General features: G+C 39.8%; 1 protein-coding gene across 6 annotated transcripts in view; it reads right to left on the bottom strand.

Moving 5' to 3' along the window:
* Window positions 1–590: 590 nt before the first annotated feature.
* FRMD4B (FERM domain containing 4B) overlaps window positions 591–19,896 on the bottom strand; it is a 455,009-nt gene continuing 435,703 nt past the window's right edge. For 5 of the 6 annotated variants that reach the window (XM_053599743.1, XM_053599739.1, XM_053599738.1 and 2 more), the window contains 3 exons: window positions 18,820–19,631; window positions 8,375–8,507; window positions 591–2,265 (listed from right to left, as the gene is read on the bottom strand). In XM_053599743.1, the coding sequence (XP_053455718.1) occupies window positions 2,145–2,265; window positions 8,375–8,507; window positions 18,820–19,631 (1,066 nt within the window). In that variant the 3' untranslated portion in view covers window positions 591–2,144. The remainder of the gene's footprint in view (window positions 2,266–8,374; window positions 8,508–18,819; window positions 19,632–19,896) is intronic. The other variant, XM_053599740.1, reaches the window with a different exon arrangement.

Below are 19,896 nucleotides of genomic sequence, written 5' to 3'. Positions count from 1 at the left end.
AAATATTTAAAAACTTAAATGTCATAAGCAATGAAGATTCCAGAATTGTTTTAAACTATTAGCTTGTCCTGTTACTGGGAACAAAGGCTTAGACTAAAGAGTTTCTCAAATGTAAGAAATTCCTACTCCCCTCTCCCTATCGTGCAGGGTAAAAAGATGTCACGTGAAATATTTTCTTGAATTTAAAAGACCTGTTTGCCAGTCTGTGAAACTAGGATAAATTATTAGTTACCAATAAACAACACTCCCAAGATTAGAAAACATAAAAATTCTCATCAGTTATCCTCAGTAAGGCAGTAACCTACCATATTTTATCAATTCTAAGGTAAGTTTATTGGAGAAAACAGTATTATTTTTAGGTATTGTAAATTAAGAAAAAAAAAACACTGCCAATTCAACTAAGACATATCATGAATCAAAGGAAGAACCCTGTTTTCAGGGGTAAATATGAAAAAAATGTACATCTTGGAATCAATAAGATATGGTACTACTATAACTAAAAATCTGAAAACTTGTGTAACATGATTATTTGAGCAAACAGCTTCACTGGGACACTCTGAACACAAATAGAAAAATACATACATAAACTCTTTCAGTAGCACACCTTTTATTGACCTATGCAAAAAAATAATAGGTCTTAAAAAGTCAGAACAGTAAAAGAATATGCCAAAGTGTATTTCTGTTTCTAAAAGGCTATACAAATATGCAAAAATGAATTATTTTCTTGCTTGTCTTTTTTGAAAATTTCCCCCCAAACTTCATTTCTAATGATACAAATGACCAAGGACCAGTTTAACAAACCATTTTTATGTATATATTACATGCCTTGGAATACAGATAGAAAATGTTCCCAAAAAGTGTTCAGAAACTTCTCTATTCACAATACACGTATGAACAAAACTGTATAAAAGAGGGGGAAAGGAGCACCTTTTATGGAATATTGAAGCAGAATAAAGATGGCAGAAATGATCACTCTGGAATATGGAAATCATTTGTTCTAAAAAAAAACAAACAAACAACAAAACCTTACAATAAACCATAACTAATTAGTTCTTCCAAGAAAAGTATGAGGTAGTTTTAGCCTCATAATTAATCTACTGCAGCTTGGAGTATTTTTTTTAATGCTAATCTTGTTTTTGTCACTTAGTGACATAGAACTACCTGTGGAATCCAGACAATATTTAATTTTTCTAATGTTCACCATTTTAAGGCACATGATTCATCTAAAATGATGTGGCTTTTTTTTTTTGCTGTTGTTGTTGTTGCCTTACTGTAACACCTTAAAATATGTTTTCAAACTCATGATCATAAAAACTTTCTGTGTTAAGTCTGCCACTTCAATGACAGCCAAGTTGGAGAGTTGTCAACCAATAGCTCACCATGTCATTAGCAAAAGAAAAAAAGGAGCTCAAGGATATTGTACCTTAGAAAATTCTCCAAGCAAAGTTTGTCAATTATTCAGTGGGCTGCTTCATTTTTCCCCAATCTGCTACCATAAAGTAATATTACAGGATGCTACAGTAATAAGTCTTTCCTGAACCCATCGTATGGTGCTTATGGAAAACATCACTCTTTATAATATCCTAAACACATTTAGACTCATTCAGAACTCCATGACAACCCAACTTCTCTTCAAGTAATTTTCCAATACTGTCGAGTTAAACTGTCCATGTTTGTGTAGAAACAGCATGTTATTCTTTGTCAGCTCACAGATTCAAACTTGCTGAAGGTGAGCGATGACTCAGGAGCTTCCGGTTTCCCTTCTCTCTGTCTTTCCGAATTGTGCTCTGAAATCTCCCCTGTCCTCCTTGCCTGTGGAATGCCCTGAACGCACTTTCACAGTTTTGAGGTTTGCCTTCCACAACTTGTATTCCCTTAAAAAGTGCTTGCTATTGATAAAGGCTTCAGACTGAGTCCTCGTTCTGTTAGATAAGCACCTGGAGTTTGAAAGGCTGAGCCCTCATTTGGAGGCTTCCTAGGGTTCAGTGTGTGATTCAGATTCACATCCAGTGCAACCTACATCTTCTCTTCAACCTTTGATGCCTTTAGGTTTATAAAGCCAATGGCCTTCTGGGAAGATGAGCACATGTTACAAGGCACACTAGTGTGGGATGCAGGGCTTGGTCAAGCGGTCTGACTGTAGTTCAGACCAATGTTCCAGGCTTTGAATCTTCATGCCAAAAGAGCCTCTGCTCGCTACTCTCCAGATTGTCTTCCAGTTGGTTCCCATCTGTACTGTCCATTTGACTGATGTCTGTGTACTGTCTGTTGACGAAAACCAGAAAAGTTACTACCCGTGGTCATAGCACTATGATTTGAAGACTACAACATTTAAAGAAGTTAGTAGAAAGCACTATTAGGAACAACTTGCCAAAACTTAGAGATAAGGCAAAGGATGACTGTATGTTCTTTTCAATGTCATACTGGAACCCTGTCTAACAGGACCATAAAAAGGATTATTTAATTTCTCCAGGGAGATCTACCACTGATTAGGTCTCAGATTGTATTGTTACATGTTAACTTGTAGGTTTTTGTCTGGAAGAAATACAAATAACTTTTGTCTAGTAGAAAAGATTACAGTTATGGTTTTATTGCCCTGCAAGACAATTAACTTATTCTATATCTAATTCAGTAATCTTATTTCAATGTACTTTCTTTTTTTTTTTTGTAGAGACAGAGTCTCACTCTACTGCCTTCGGTAGAGTGCCATGATGTCACAGGATTCACAGCAACCTCCAGCTCTTGGGCTTCTGTGATTCTCCTGCCTCAGCCTCCCGAGCAGCTGGGACTACAGGCACCTGCCACAACACTCAGCTATTACTTTCTTTCAATGTTTTGAATTCTCTTTGAATCAGCTTTATCATTCTGCTGGTTCTACTATTAATAAGTTAAATAAATCTTTATCACATGCCTATTTAATGTATAAGAGCCATATTTTTGAATTTTTAAAAAGTAGATTTTGACAGTCACATTTTAAGTATTCTTTAAATGCCTTCCTCAGGGACCAAGGAATGTTTTTAGAAGGTGACAGGGATACCTTGGGATATACTTTACGCACTTTGGGTTTTTGGGTCTAAGTTGGGAGTGATCCAGAAAACAGCATCCCATTTAAAACTTACAAGCATTATTTGGATGGTATATCCAAATGAAAGCATCTTACTATATAAACCATTCCAATAAGCACAATCACATTATTATAATAGTAGATTAAAATAGGTTAGATTGTTAGTAGATTTTTTTTTTATTTCAAATTTCAAAGGCTTTTAGTAACAGTGAAAAATCTTTGGAAGAAGAGCTTTAGAAATAAGGTTTTTAGTATTTTCATATAACATTAAAATAAAGTCACATTTCATAACTTCACACACACATCAGTCAGAGCAAGCAAAACTTCTGCTATGGAAGCGCAGCATACAGATTAGAGAGACTATACTTACTACAGCTGGCTACACTTAGCAAAAGAGAATTTAAAACTGATCTCATTTCTGGAGACACAACCATTCTCGGGGACAGAAGCCCTTGGTTTTGCCTAGTAGTAGAGTTTGATAGGGAAGAGGAAAGGGAATGGAAAACAGGAAGTGAAATAAAAAAGTTATTTGAAAATACAGTTTGTAATAGAGTCAAGAATTCGACTCTATTCCATATGAGGTAGCTTCGACATTTCTACTTTGAAAAGTTTATGACAACATCAATTCTACCAAATCATACTGGAAAAAAAATTATGTTTGTAAAAATTTGTATCTCTTTATGAAAAATGTAAAACTTGAAACACTGGAAAAAAGTATCTTTAAATAATGATGATAATAATGTATAATTCATGCTTCTCCATTCTTGTGATGCTTTACTAAGAATAATGTCTTCCACGTCCATCCAGGTTAATACGAAGGATGTAAAGTCTCCAGAAGCATGAATCCTATGTACTCAATTTTGATATGAGGACAATTAATGACAATTATGGTTATGGGGGGGGAAGCAGAAAGAGGGAAGGAGGGAGGGGGGTGGGGCCTTGGTGTGTGTCACACTTTATGGGGGCAAGACATGATTGCAAGAGGGACTTTACCTAACAATTGCAATCAGTGTAACCTGGCTTATTGTACCCTCAATGAATCCCCAACAATAAAAAAAAAAAAAATAATAATAATAATGTATAATTCATTCATTTTTCAAAAAAAACCCTAAATATGGTTGGGCATGGTGACTCACACCTAACACTCAGGGAGGCTGAGGCCATCCACCTGACGCAGTAGTTCAAAGACCAGCCTGAGCAAGAGCAAGACCCTGTCTCTGCTAAAAAAAAAAGGAACCAGCTAGGCATTATGGTGGGTGCCTAAAGTCCCAGCTACTTGGCTGAGGCAAGAGGATAGCTTGAGCCCTAGACTTTGAGGCTGCTGTGAACGATGACACCATGGTACTCTACCCAGGGCAACAGAGTGAGACTGTTTTTTTAAAAAATAATATTAATAATTAAAAAAATTCTAATACATAGTTAAGCATTTCAAATCTTTACTGTAAGGGAAAACTGAGCTTTCACTTTTATCTTGAAACCTAATTTCTCTCTTATTATAAAAATCATGTTTCAAAAAATGTTTTATATGCAAAAGAAATAAAAATACAAAAATAAAGATCATGTTTCCATGAAAATAATTTGTACAATTTTGGAACAAATTTATAAGCCTTTATGAATGATTATTATTATATTTGCCTTGTCAATAGGTTAAGTTAAAGTGATCAGACTGTATCATAATAAAAAAAAAGAAAAAAACACTAACCAAATGGGCAGAAATAAGTGCTTCCATTATCTCTGCATTTGGGACGGTAAAATTGGCAAATCTTTTTGGAAAGCCAGTGCTTAAAAAAAAAAAAAGTTTTAAATTTATCATTAGGCTGGGTTCAGTGGCTCACATCTGTAATCCTAGCACTCTGGGAGGTTGAGGTGGGAGCTCAGGAGTTCACAACCAGCCTGAGCAAGAGGGAGACCACCTTCTCTACTAAAAATAGAAAAATTAGCCAGGTGGTGTAGCCAGTGCCTATAGTCCCAGCTATTTAGGAAGCTGAGGCAGAAGGATGGGTGAACCCAAGAGTTTGAGGTTGCTGTGAGGTAGGCTGTGAGGTAGTCTAAGGGTGAGACTCAGTCTCAAAAACAAAACAAAACATTTAATCCATTCATTCTACTTATTAGAATGTATCCTAAGGAAATAATCTGTAATTCAGATAAATATTTTACAAAGATGTTAATAGCAGCACTACTTATAATAAAAGAAAACTTAAAAACTACTCAGTAATTCAAAAGATAAGGAGCTATTAAGTATACTATATTTGAGAGGACTATTACATCGATCATATAAAATAAGATTTAAGGAGTTTTTTAAAAATATGGGAACATGGTTATTTTAAACTGCTAAGTTTAAAAAAAGGGATAATTGGCGGCGCCTGTGGTTCAGTGAGTAGGGCGCCAGCCCCATATGCCGAGGGTGGCGGGTTCAAACCCAGCCCCAGCCAAACTGCAACCAAAAAATAGCCGGGCGTTGTGGCGGGCGCCTGTAGTCCCAGCTGCTCGGGAGGCTGAGGCAAGAGAATCGCGTAAGCCTAAGAGTTAGAGTTTGCTGTGAGCCGTGTGACGCCACGGCGCTCTACCCAAGGGCGGTACAGTGAGACTCTGTCTCTACAAAAAAAAAAAAAAAGGGATAATTTCACATACACCATAAAATGTAAGATTGTATATGCAATATTATGACCATATTCAAAATGAACGCAGAAAAATGGGGGAAATATGCTAAAATGTCAATAGCTACTGTGTCTAGATGGTGGAATTATGGCTAAATTCTTTCCTGCTTATTTACACCTTTATTATTTTCCAAGTTTTCTACCTTGAGCTCCTATATGCATACACTTATGTAGCTTCTAATTTCTTGTGCATTATGCCCCTTCTAACATCAAACTGTACTATCAGGCCATCTCAAGCTGCCTGAAGTATATGGGGAGACATGGCCAAAATAGGCTTTCTTTAAAAATGTTTAACACTTCCTGAATTCAATGAACATGGCATTAAGGATATTAGAACTTATTCATGAAATGTGTGACTTCATTTCTGAATCAACAAAAATGAAATAAAATTACACAAACATAAAAAAGTATTTGCAAGTATATTATTAAAAAATGACTAAAACTAAATTAAGAAAGTTCAGCTCAGATTTTGGGCCAATAATTTTGGTTCTTGTTCCTAACTCATGTGTAAGCACTATTTACAGAAATCCAAGCTATCTGAAGTACATTTTCAATACCATTCTATTTTGAGCACACCCTTTGTTGAGTTGAGACAATTGACTTAATATTTCAAGCCAAGAAGAACTCTTGCTGAATGTGGAGAAGAAAAATAAGGCTTTTGGGGACAAACACCTCCAATTTGCCTGTGATACCATATGCCTTAATGAGAAACTTCTAACCTCTGAAATTCACCAGTACAGAAACTTTTCTATGTTATAGTCAGTATAAATCATATAAACCTTTTATCCCTAAAGCAATCTGACTTAAAGGAGTCAAAATTAAATTTTCCCAAAAAGCTCAGAAAATACTCAATGCTTCCTGGCATGATAGCTGTAGATTTTTATATCATGAGAAACTGATAGAAATGACCTCTTCAGACATAACTTCTCAAGTATGTAAAAAGAATTAAACATGTAATGCAGAATTTGCAAAATTTAAAAACATCCATTTTAACAACCTTTTCTTGTGTATTTCCTCTAATGTTGACAAAGACTACTTTATAGGCTAATGGGACAGCTGGCTATGTCTGTTGCGTCTTAATGGACATACGGCCAGATATGAAAAGGCAGCAAATGTTTGAAATCAAGTCCACCAACTGTCTATGAGGAACCTTGGTATGAACAACAGTCTTTTTTTTTTTTTTAGAGACAGAGTCTCATTTGTTGCCCTTGGTAGAGTGCTATGGTGTCACAGCTCACAGCAATCTCAAACTCTCTCGGGCATAAGCGAGTCTCTTGTCTCAGCCTCCCAAGTAGCTGGGACCACAGGCGCCCGCCACAACGCCCGGCTAGTTTTTGTTACAGTTTGGCCAGGGCCAGGTTTGAACCTGCCACCCTCGGTATATGGGGCCGGCACCCTACTCACTGAGCTACAGGTGCCACCTGAACAACCATCTTTTTGAAAGTAGAGACATTTTTCCTGGAAGGTTCCAGAAAAGACTTAAACAGACAAATCAGTAATATACAGGATATCCCAAAAGTCGCCCCTAAAGTCACCATACATAGGGAAAATGGGAAGTTGTAGGTAAACGTACCTTTATTTACAAAATAGTCATTACATAATTTTGCAAAGAGGTGGCCAACTCGTAAAGAATATTTTGTAAATATTTTATAAAATTTTGTAAATTTTTTATAAACTTTTTTTTTTTGAGACAGAGTCTCACTTTGTCTCCCCTGGTAGAGTGCGATGGCATCATAGCTCACAGCAACCTCAAACTCTTGGGCTCAAGCAATTCTCTTGTTTCAGCCTCCCAAGTAGCTGAGACTATAGGTGCCCACCACAATGCCCAGCTATTTTTATAGACGGGGTCTCATTCCAGCTCAGGCTGGACTCGAACTGGTGAGCTCAGGTGATCTACCCGCCTGGTCCTCCTAGAGTGCTGGGATTACAGGCATGAGCTACTGTGCCCAGCTGTAGGAAACATTTTATAAATAAAGGTACATTTAGCTACAATTTCCCATTTTCCCTATGTATGGTGACTTTAAGGGTGACTTTTGGGGCTCCCTGTACTTTCAAGTACCACCACACACATATAAAAAAAAAAACACCCTTCAGACTCAGAGTTTAATACACAGACTCTAAGAATAAGGTTAAATATGAATGTGTTATTAGGAGTCAGCAAACTTTGTCTCAAAGGGCCAGATATTTTTAGCTTTGTTAGCTTGTTGCAATGTCTCTGTTGCAACTACTCAGCAATGTCTCTGTTGCAACTACTCAGCTCTGTCCTCAGTGCAAAAACAGCTGTAGATAAATAACATGTACATCAGGGAGTGTGGCTATTTTCCAATAAAATCTGTCAAAGCAGGTGGCAGTTGGATTTGCCTGCCGGCTATAGCTTACCAACTCCTGAGTTACATTATTCAACATTCATAAAACAGGAGCCCTAAATTTTTTTTTTTTTTGTAGAGACAGAGTCTCACTGTACCGCCCTCGGGTAGAGTGCCGTGGCGTCACACGGCTCACAGCAACCTCTAACTCTTGGGCTTACGCGATTCTCTTGCCTCAGCCTCCCGAGCAGCTAGGACTACAGGCGCCCGCCACAACGCCCGGCTATAACCCTAAATTTTTTTGAACAGGACCAGGCTCTTAGAGTTTTTGAGCCTTGCTTCCTCACCTGCTTGGAGAGGGCAAAGGATTATAGACATTTCCATAGCAGCTGGTGTAAGAAGAATGTGCTGGGGTTTCGTATTCAGATAGCCCTATGGTTAACTGGGTCCTCCAGTTCCCAGAAGCATTTGTAGAAGACACTGAAAATTTAAAAAAAAAAAAAAAAAAAAGAGAGAGAGAGGTTAAAATTAGTGGAACTATTCAAAGTGAAAACTATTTAGGTGGTTTGGAAGTACATTATAATCAGCTCTTGTGCAGAACAGAGAGTGAATCAACAGAGTTCCTATTCTAATTTGGTGATTTACGGGCTGCATGACCTTGGGCTTATTCTTTATAAGCCTCAGTTTCTTCATCTGTAGAGTGGGGATAATAATACAAATACATTCTGTATAAGTGTAATACCAGATTAAATAAGTCAATTATGAAAATCTTTAGCACTATACACTCAATAAATATTATTTCCTCCTCCTTACCAAATTAAAAAAGGGGGCAGGGAATTATTATTGTTATTAATGAGAATAAGGTTAGTTGAAAGACCAAAATTTGTCAATTAAAAAACTAATTTTAGGATTGAGCAAGATGGCAGCCGAATAACAGCTTCCTTGCATCTGGGCACCGTGAGTCTGGGGAGATAGGACTCCAGGCATCTCTGGCTGGTGGGATCTGCCTATCATCACCCCTGAGATGACACAGGGAATCAGCGAGAGACTTCTGGACCCCAAGAGGAGGACTAAAACAGTGGAAAAACGGCAAGTGGTCGCGTGTGTTCAATCCGTCTAAACCCGCCCGCAACTGTAAGTTCAGTAGCAGCGAGACTGCAAACCAGAAAGGCCTTACCTGTGAACTGTTTTGGTGTCTTTGGACTTGGCACTCAGCTGAACTGCCTTGGGGAGAGCCTGAGCGGGAGTGCGGAGAACTTTGGCCTTTGTCTAGGGCCCCAGTCTGAGCCGCTGAGCCAGATGGAGCTAATAGTGTTTGGCTCTGGGTCACAGGCAGACATTGTGAGCGATTGCCCCGGCAAGCTCTGCCCTCGGGGTCGCAGAGCTGGAATTGGGTGGGAGCTGGTAACCCAGCGACCAAGTAGCCTAAGGGTGGGGTCTGAGCCGCCTTGCAGCCCTAACCCTCGGGGGCAGAGGGAGACCAGTTTTGGCACACAGGGTAAGTGGATAGCCACTTCAGCAGTGATTCTAGCGACAAGCACTTCCCTGGGAAAGCTTCTGCTCAGCAAGTGAACAAGTTGAAAGTGCCTTTTAAGTGGGCTGAAGAGAGATTTAGGGTGTCTACCTGCTGGGGTTTGAGAAACTAGCAGCCTCCAGTCATATCAGAACTGTGATTAACATCTCATACCCCAGAAGACCACGTGTTGCCCAGACAATATTCAATAACATATACATACTGCTTTGTTTTTGGTTGTGTTTTTTTTTTTTTTTTTTTTGGTTTGGTTCTTTTTTTTGTTTATTTTGATGTTGTTTTGTTTTTTAAGTTCAACCTTTTCCATACAGATCCTTTTTCTTTCTCAATTTTTCTAGTTTAATTATAATTTCCCATTGCTGCCTATTTCGATAATTAGAACTTCATTTTTATTAGTGTTTCTATCGCTATTATTTGGTTTTCCACCCAATTTTATCCCGTAAAGTATTCTGTTTGCTTGTTTTGGTTTGATTTATAGCATTTTTGCCTTTCCTCTCTACTTGGTGGAGGTGGGGTACTGTGTCTGATCAGGTTAGCAAAGCGCTGCTGACCTCAAGGGAACCACCCAACTGGGCACCCCCAGAAGGTGGTTTTTTTCTTTAAGGTTGTATCAAAGTACCCTACTGTACACCTATATTGCTCTGTCTCCCTCTTTCTGTGCCTCTCTTCTTTTTGTCAATATTCCTTTTACCCACCCCCTCTCCTTTCTCTATTTTTCTTTTTTTTTCTTATCACTTGGTCCTCCTTTCTTTCATCCCTTTTTTGCTCTTCAACCTTCTCACCCTTCTGGTCCTGTAACCCTTAGTCCACAGGCACGAGAACTTAAAGAGCAAGAGGAAGTGAAAGGAAAATTAGGGCAAGGAAACAGATAAAAGAAATCACTCATGAGGAAGAATCAGCAGAAAACTCCAGGCAACATGAAGAACCAGTCCAGAACAACCCTGCCAAGGGACCGTGAGGTAGCTACTGCAGAGAATTCCACCTATACAGAAATGTTAGGAATGACAGAAAGGGAATTTAGAATACACATGTTGAAAACAATGAAAGAAATGATGGAAACAATGAAAGAAACTGCTAATAAAGTGGAAAATAACCAAAAGGAAATTCAAAAACAATCAAATAAGAGATGAACGATATGAAGAATATAAAAAGGATGTAGCAGAGCTGAAGGAACTGAAACAGTCAATTAGGGAACTTAAAGATGCAATGGAAAGTATCAGCAACAGGTTAGACCATGCAGAAGAAAGAATTTCAGAGGTAGAAGACAAAGTTTTTGAGATAACTCAGATAGTAAAAGAGGCAGAAAAGAAGAGAGAGAAAGCAGAACGTTCACTGTCAGAATTATGGGACTTTATGAAGCGTTCCAACATACGAGTTATAGGAATTCCAGAAGGGGAAGAAGAATGCCCCAGAAGAATGGAAACCATACTAGAGAATATTATAAAAGAAAATTTCCCAAATATCACCAAAGATTCTGACACTGCTTTCAGAGGGGTATCGGACCCCAGGTCGCCTCAACTCTAACCGAGCTTCTCCAAGACACATTGTGATGAATCTGTCCAAAGTCAAGACAAAAGAAAAGATTCTGCAAGCTGCCAGGAGTAAGTGCCAGTTGATCTACAGGGGCAAATCCATCAGAGTGACAGCAGACTTCTCTAATGAAACTTTCCAAGCAAGAAGACAATGGTCATCTACCTTTAATCTACTTAAACAGAACAATTTCCAGCCCAGAATTCTGTACCCTGCTAAGCTAAGCTTCAAAATTGACGGAGAAATCAAATCATTTACGGATATACAAACATTGAGGAAATTTGCCACAACAAGACCAGCTCTACAGGAAATACTTCAACCTGTTCTGCACACTGACCACCACAATGGATCAGCAGCAAAGCAAGAACTCAGAAATTAAAGGACAGAACCTAACCTCCACACTGATGCAAAAGATAAAACTAAACAATGGACTCTCACAAAATAAGACGAATAGAATACTACCACACTTATCAATTATCTCAATAAATGTTAATGGCTTGAATTCCCCACTGAAGAGACATAGATTGGTTGACTGGATTAAAAAACACAAGCCATCCATTTGCTGTCTGCAAGAAACACACCTGGCTTCAAAAGACAAGTTAAAGCTCCGAGTCAAGGGTTGGAAGACAATTTTTCAGGCAAATGGAATTCAGAAGAAAAGAGGAGTTGCAATCTTATTTTCAGATACATGTGGATTTAAAGCAACTAAAGACAAAAAAGACAAAGATGGTCACTTTATATTGGTCAAGGGAAAAATACAACAAGAAGACATTTCAATTCTAAATATCTATGCACCCAATTTAAATGCTCCCAGATTCTTGAAACAGACCTTACTCAGTCTGAGCAATATGATACCTGATAATACCATAATAACAGGGGACCTTAACACTCCTCTTACAGAGCTGGAAAGATCCTCTAAACAGAAATTAAACAAGGATATAAGAGATTTAAATGAGACCCTAGAACAACTGTGCTTGATAGACGCATATAGAACACTCCATCCCAAAGATAAAGAATATACATTCTTCTCATCACCCCATGGAACATTCTCTAAAATTGATCATATCCTGGGACACAAAACAAATATCAACAGAATCAAAAGAATTGAAATTTTACCTTGTATCTTCTCAGACCATAAGGCACTAAAGGTGGAACTCAACTCTAACAAAAATGCTCGACCCCACCCAAAGGCATGGAAATTAAACAATCTTCTGTTGAATAACAGATGGGTGCAGGAAGAAATAAAACAGGAAATCATTAACTTCCTTGAGCATAACAACAAGGAAGACACAAGCTACCAAAACCTGTGGGATACTGCAAAAGCAGTTTTGAGAGGAAAATTCAACGCTTTAGATGCCTACATTCGAAAAACAGAAAGAGAGCACATCAACAATCTCACAAGAGATCTTATGGAATTGGAAAAAGAAGAACAATCTAAGCCTAAACTCAGTAGAAGAAAAGAAATATCCAAAATCAAATCAGAGATCAATGAAATTGAAAACAAAAGAATCATTCAGAAAATCAATGAAACAAGGAGTTGGTTTTTTGAAAAAATAAATAAAATAAATAAACCATTGGCCAGACTAACGAGGAATAGAAAAGTAAAATCTCTAGTAACCTCAATCAGAAATGATAAAGGGGAAATAACAACTGATCTCACAGAGATACAAGAGATCATCTCTGAATACTACCAGAAACTCTATGCCCAGAAATTTGACAATGTGAAAGAAATGGATCAATATTTGGAATCACACCCTCTCCCTAGACTCAGCCAGGAAGAAATAGAGCTCCTGAACAGACCAATTTCAAGCACTGAGATCAAAGAAACAATAAAAAATCTTCGAACCAAAAAATGCCCTGGTCCAGATGACTTCACTCCAGAATTCTATCAAACCTTCAAGGAAGAGCTTATTCCTGTACTGCAGAAATTATTCCAAAAAATTGAGGAAGAAGGAATCTTCCCCAACACATTCTATGAAGCAAACATCACCCTGATACCAAAACCAGGAAAAGACCCAAACAAAAAGGAGAATTTCAGACCAATCTCACTCATTAACATAGACGCAAAAATTCTCAACAAAATCCTAGCCAACAGATTACAGCTTATCATCAAAAAAGTCATTCATCATGATCAAGTAGGCTTCATCCCAGGGATGCAAGGCTGGTTTAACATACGCAAGTCCATAAACGTTATCCACCATATTAACAGAGGCAAAAATAAAGATCACATGATCCTCTCAATAGATGCAGAAAAAGCATTTGATAAAATCCAGCATCCTTTTCTAATTAGAACACGGAACAGTATAGGCATAGGTGGCACATTTCTAAAACTGATTGAAGCTATCTATGACAAACCCACAGCCAATATTTTACTGAATGGAGTAAAACTGAAAGCTTTTCCTCTTAGAACTGGAACCAGACAAGGTTGTCCTCTGTCACCTTTACTATTCAACGTAGTGGTGGAAGTTCTAGCCAATACAAGTAGGCAAGACAAGGAAATAAAGGGAATCCAAATGGGAGCAGAGGAGGTCAAACTCTCCCTGTTTGCTGACGACATGATCTTATACTTACAGAACCCCAAAGACTCAACCACAAGACTCCTAGAAGTCATCAAAAAATACAGTAATGTTTCAGGATATAAAATCAATGTCCACAAGTCAGCAGCCTTTGTGTACACCAATAACAGTCAAGATGAGAAGCTAATTAAGGACACAACTCCCTTCACCATAGTTTCAAAGAAAATGAAATACCTAGGAATATACCTAACGAAGGAGGTGAAGGACCTGTATAAAGAAAACTATGAAATCCTCAGAAAGGAAATAGCAGAGGATATTAACAAATGGAAGAACATACCATGCTCATGGATGGGAAGAATCAACATTGTTAAAATGTCTATACTTCCCAAAGCAATCTACCTATTCAATGCCATTCCTAATCAAAATACCAACATCGTACTTTCAAGATTTGGAAAAAATGATTCTGCGTTTTGTATGGAACCGGAAAAAACCCTGTATAGCTAAGGCAGTTCTCTGTAAACAAAAATAAAGCTGGGGGCATCAGTATACCAGATTTTAGTCTGTACTACAAAGCCATAGTGCTCAAGACAGCATGGTAGTGGCACAAAAACAGAGACATAGACACTTGGAATCAAATTGAAAACCAAGAAATGAAACTAACATTTTACAACCACCTAATCTTTGATAAACCAAACAAGAACATACCTTGGGGGAAAGAGTCCCTATTCAATAAATGGTGTTGGGAGAACTGGATGTCTACATGTAAAAGACTGAAACTGGACCCACACCTTTCCCCACTCACAAAAATGGATTCAAGATGAATAAAAGACTTAAATTTAAGGCATGAAACAATGAAAATCCTCCAAGAAAGCATAGGAAAAACACTGGAAGATATTGGCCTGGGGAAAGACTCATGAAGAAGACTGCCATGGCAATTGCAACAACTTCATTAAACTGAAAAGCTTCTGTACAGCTAAGGAGACAATAACCAAGGCAAAGAGACAACCTACACAATGGGAAAGGATATTTGCATATTTTCAATCAGACAAAAGCTTGATAACTAGGATCTATAGAGAACTCAAATTAATCCACATGAAAAAAGCCAACAATCCCATATATCAATGGGCAAGAGACATGAATAGAACTTTCTCTAAAGATGACAGACGAATGGCTAACAAACACATGAAAATATGTTCATCATCTCTATATATTAGAGAAATGCAAATCAAAACAATCCTGAGATATCATCTAACCCCAGTGAGAATGGCCCACATCACAAAATCTCAAAACTGCGGATGCTGGCATGGATGTGGAGAGAAGGGAACACTTTTACACTGCTGGTGGGACTGCAAACTAGTACAACCTTTCTGGAAGGAAGTCTGGAGAAACCTCAAAGCACTCAAGCTAGACCTCCCATTTGATCCTGCAATCCCATTACTGGGCATCTACCCAGAAGGAAAGAAATCCTTTTATCATAAGGACACTTGTACTAGACTGTTTATTGCAGCTCAATTTACAATCGCCAAAATGTGGAAACAGCCTAAATGCCCACCAATCCAGGAATGGATTAACAAGCTGTGGTATATGTATACCATGGAATACTATTCAGCCATTAAAAAAAATGGAGACTTTACATCCTTCGTATTAACCTGGATGGACGTGGAAGACATTATTCTTAGTAAAGCATCACAAGAATGGAGAAGCATGAATCCTATGTACTCAATTTTGATATGAGGACAATTAATGACAATTATGGTTATGGGGGGGAAGCAGAAAGAGGGAAGGAGGGAGGGGAGTGGGGCCTTGGTGTGTGTCACACTTTATGGGGGCAAGACATGATTGCAAGAGGGACTTTACCTAACAATTGCAATGAGTGTAACCTAGCTTATTGTACCCTCAATGAATCCCCAACAATAAAAAAAAAAAAAAAAACAACTAATTTTAGGGCGGCGCCTGTCGCTCAGTGAGCAGGACGCCGGCCCCATATACCGAGGGTGGCAGGTTCAGACCCGGCCCCGGCCAAACTGCAACAACAACAACAACAAAATAGCCGGGCATTGTGGCGGGCACCTGTGGTTCCAGCTGCTCAGGAGGCTGAGGCAGGACAATCTCCTGGGCCCAGGAGTTGGAGGTTGCTGTGAGCTGTGTGACACCACGGCACTCTACTGAGGGCAATAAAGTGAAACACTGTCTCTACAAAAAAACCCCAAAAATACAAAAAACTAATTTTAAAAACAACCCAAAAGACATGCATGAAAATAAAATCTCAATGTTTCATTTGTGAAGGGAAGATGATGAACCTGGGTTTATCAGTGGCCTTTGGAGGAAAAGTATTCCATCAGGTGTCTTGTTCAGACTTGAATATTCCTCAGCCAAAGGCAACAATGACCACTAGCAAGATCAAGGCTATCTATCTTTTTGCCTTAAGAAAAGAGGTGTGGGGAAGGGCAGGTATTAACTAGTAAAGGAAAGAACCCAGGAAGAGCTCTTCAGAGGAACTGAGCTGGAACAAGACCAGAACATAACTTGGGAGCAAAGGCCAGTGAACACGTCATCATTGGGCGTTTGTCGTTCTATCAAACCAGTCCTGCTCCATGCCTAGGATGCAGGAGGAAACCACAATGCCATGTTATCAACCAAGTTAAAAAACCAGCACTGCTCGGTGCCTTCCTGCTCTCCACTTCCTATTCCTGGCTCCCGACTAGATCCTCTTCTCATACGCACAACACATCTGTGATCGCTATAGGACAAACATACTTCAGACCCGTATGTGGCCCTGGATGCCAAGAGGTTTTGACTAACAGCTGCAACACTTTCACTTTGAGCTTTCAAGAAAGGTTTCCAACTGTAAGCCAGAAGCTCTGAGGCTTGGTGGTTAAGATGTCAGAGCTGGGATAAAATCCCTATCCCACCACTTGCTAGCTTAGGGGCTTGGGCAGGATCATTTAACCCTCTAAGCCAGAATTGCCTGAGCTGCAAAATTAGGATAACAAGAAACAAGAAAAGCATCACCATATAGAACTACTATATACATGAAATGAGAATACCTGTGGCATGCTGCAAGCTGCCAACAAATGGTGGTAGTCACTGATACCATAACTGAGTCACCAAGAGGGACTTCAGGTAGCTAAAGGATCTGCAAAAGCTCTTGACTACTTTGGCAAATAACTGGAAATTTATCTCTCCATGAGAATAATGCATGCTTGTCATAATACATTTCTGTAGCTATAAAATGGAAATAGGAATGAAGACAATTCCAGAAGAGAATTCTGGGAGAACTGATTATATCCGTCCAATTCCTTAAAAAACTGATGCCTTTTGGTCTGTTGGGGACAAACCCTGCTGGTGTCAGCAAGGCTCACACCCAGGTCTGAAACAGGAAGTAATTACTGGATTCTCACCTTTGCCCCTGACATTCAGCCAACAGCCAGGAATGTTGAGATTCCTGAGTCACACCTGCCTCTCCCTCAGGATCAGTCCAGCTCTGGGCTCTGATGACTGTCCACATGCACCTCAGCCCTCCTAGTTTGTTTTTATCCTGGTAGTACTCTGACCAAGTTTGTTCTGTAAAAGTTTCTCATGCAACACCCTGAACTTCACAGGGGTCCTCTGGGTCAGTAACAAGAACCATCAGTAACAAGAAATAATTACAGGAGCCTTTTCATATGTTAGATTTGGTAAGAGATGGGACAGCCTTAGCAGAAGTCCAAAGTCCTGCACAAATAGGAAAGAACTTGAACCCAAATAGAAGTCTTCATGGAAATGCCCCTTGTCAATAAGCTAATGAAACTTTAAATGGTACAGTTTTCACTGATTATTACACAAAGATTTAGTAATCCCCACACTATGTCTCACTAAGGTGTCATGGTTATAAGGCAGGAGGCAAGACTCATGTCCTCAGGTCTGCTGGCAGTTCAACCATTCATTCATTTCTTAGAGTTCTAAAACTGATTAATTTTCATATATTTCTCTGTCTAGTGACTAGACTGAGATCATCTGGCCAGGATGTAGTTCAATACTGGGTCCTCAGCATCTTGGACATGCTCACTCATTTGCTGAATAAATGAGACCAAAGCAGACCCTCATCTAACTCCCATTTCTCTACTTAAAGTACTTAGCATAGCTGGGTGTGTGCAGGAAGCCCTCCACAAATGCGTGCTTAGGGGCCACAGTCAACACAAAGCACTCTGGGAGACTGAGAGGGGCAGATTGCTTGAGTTCAGGAGTTGGAGACCAGCCTGAACAAGAGTGAGACCCTATCTCTACTAAAAATAGAAAAACTAGTCGAGCATTGTAACAGGTGCCTATACCCCAGGTACTGGAGAGACCAACGGCAACATAGTGAGACTCTGTCTAAAAAAGATATTTAAAGTTAATATGAATTAAGATATGAACAGTGCTCAATAAATGCCAGATCCTACCAGAATTAGAGCCTTAGGCAGGTGACTAAGCATTAGACAGTCTTTATGATCAAATCTTGGTGGTATACAGGGATAGACCATATAATTTTAATGTTTTCTGCTTACCTGAAGGGTTTACTCTAGACTTTTAAAATACCAAACCTCAATGACTGGAACACAGTTAAGAAATGTAAGGGTCAAAGCAACACCTAGAAAAGACAAAGCATGAGAAAACCCCTAACGTGGGTAGCACACAGAGTGTGTGCTCAATGAACGTCTATTGGGTTTGAATCTCCAATTCACTTCATTAATTAGACTTGTGTGTGCTGTGTTCTCTGGGGAGCAAATGAGAACTGTTTCTAGTGGCAATTTTTTTTTTTTTTTTGAGACAGAGTCTCAAGCTGTTGCCCTTGGTAGAGTGCCATGGCATCACAGCTCACAGCAACCTCCAACTCTTGGGCTTAAGCAATTCTCTTGCCTCAGCCTCCCAAGTAGCTGGGACTACAGGCGCCCACCATAACGCCCCGGCTATTTTTTTTTTTTTTTTTTTGATTGTAGTTGTCATCATTGTGGTTTGGCAGGCCCGGGCTGGATTTGAACCCACCAGCTCTGGTGTATGTGACTGGTGCCCTAGCTGCTTGAGCTACAGGTGCCGAGCCTAGTTGGCAATTCTTATTGTGGGGTTCCACTGAATGACCATCACTCTCATGACCTTGGGTGCTGGCCTCACGATTCTTTCTAGGAGTGGTTTGGGGTGGGCAGAGAACATGATGTAAAGGAAACCCAGGTGTCGAGTGCCTCCACAGCGTTCTTACCTGAAGAGTAAGACGACGCACGACTGCTCGGGGAACAGGGGACTTGCAGCCCAGCAAACCCCAGGCTTCTCTGTGATCCTCTGTCTGAGTCAAAGCTTGTCTGTGGGCTGTGTCCCTGATCTTTTTGCCCAGAGGCCCGCTGGTACCAGCCACGCAGATGCTCAGCAACTAAGGCCTTGTGGATGTTTTTGGTGATGTGCTCAGATTTCGAAGCAGCCTTCCTCGGCAGCCGAAGAGTTGCATATGGGTTATGGGGCACCCGGTTGACCTCATCTTCATGAAAGGATCTGCTGTAGTCCCTGGGGCGGTCATATCCATAGTGGGCTGAGGACCGGTAGGAAGCACTGACACTGTATTGTCCCTCAGTATCATTCTCATAGACATAGCCACCACTGTAATAAAGGTCACATTCTGCATATGGTGTATACCCAGCAATATAGTAAGTGGAAGAAGGTGGCTCCTGACTCTTTGTGTAGACACCATTCCGCAAACTATCCTTTTGTGCTAGGTTGGGCATACTTCCTGAATTTGAAGCAGAAACATCCTGCTTCTTTGACCTTCTCCGACCTCTGGCACGAGTGTCCAGAGTCTGAGTGGTGTAATAGGGGCCGGCAACCGGTGTCACACAGTAATATTCTGTGCTTGATTGGCTGGTGTAGGAAGACCCGTCGTCGAGGATTTCAGTGCTGCTGCTTCTTTGGGATTTGGAGAGGGAGAAAAATGGCTTTTCACTGTCCATCTCAGAAAGGAGGTGCGACTGGGACTCAAGGCTTCCACTCCGCTGGCGGCAGTGCTGAGATGAAGATTCGGGTCTGAAAGAGGAGAAAGGCAAATTTGTAAAAGCCAAGGAAAGGGCCGGGCATGGTGGCTAACGCCTGTAATCCTAGCACTCTGGGAGGCTGAAATGTGTGGATCTCTTGAGCAGAAGTTCCAGACCAGCCTGAGCAGGAGCGAGATCCCATCTTTTAAAAATAGAAAAATTAGCCAGGCATTGTGGTGAGTACCTGTAGCAGCAGCTATGCAGGAGGATTGCTTGAGCCCAAGAGTTTGAGGTTGCTGTGAACTAGGCTGAGGCCT

This window comes from Nycticebus coucang, chromosome 8 (genome assembly GCF_027406575.1).
Source record: "Nycticebus coucang isolate mNycCou1 chromosome 8, mNycCou1.pri, whole genome shotgun sequence".
In the NCBI taxonomy this organism is placed as follows: domain Eukaryota; kingdom Metazoa; phylum Chordata; class Mammalia; order Primates; family Lorisidae; genus Nycticebus; species Nycticebus coucang.
The sequence above is the reverse complement of the archived record's forward strand: the minus strand, read 5'-3'. Positions and strand labels throughout refer to the sequence as shown.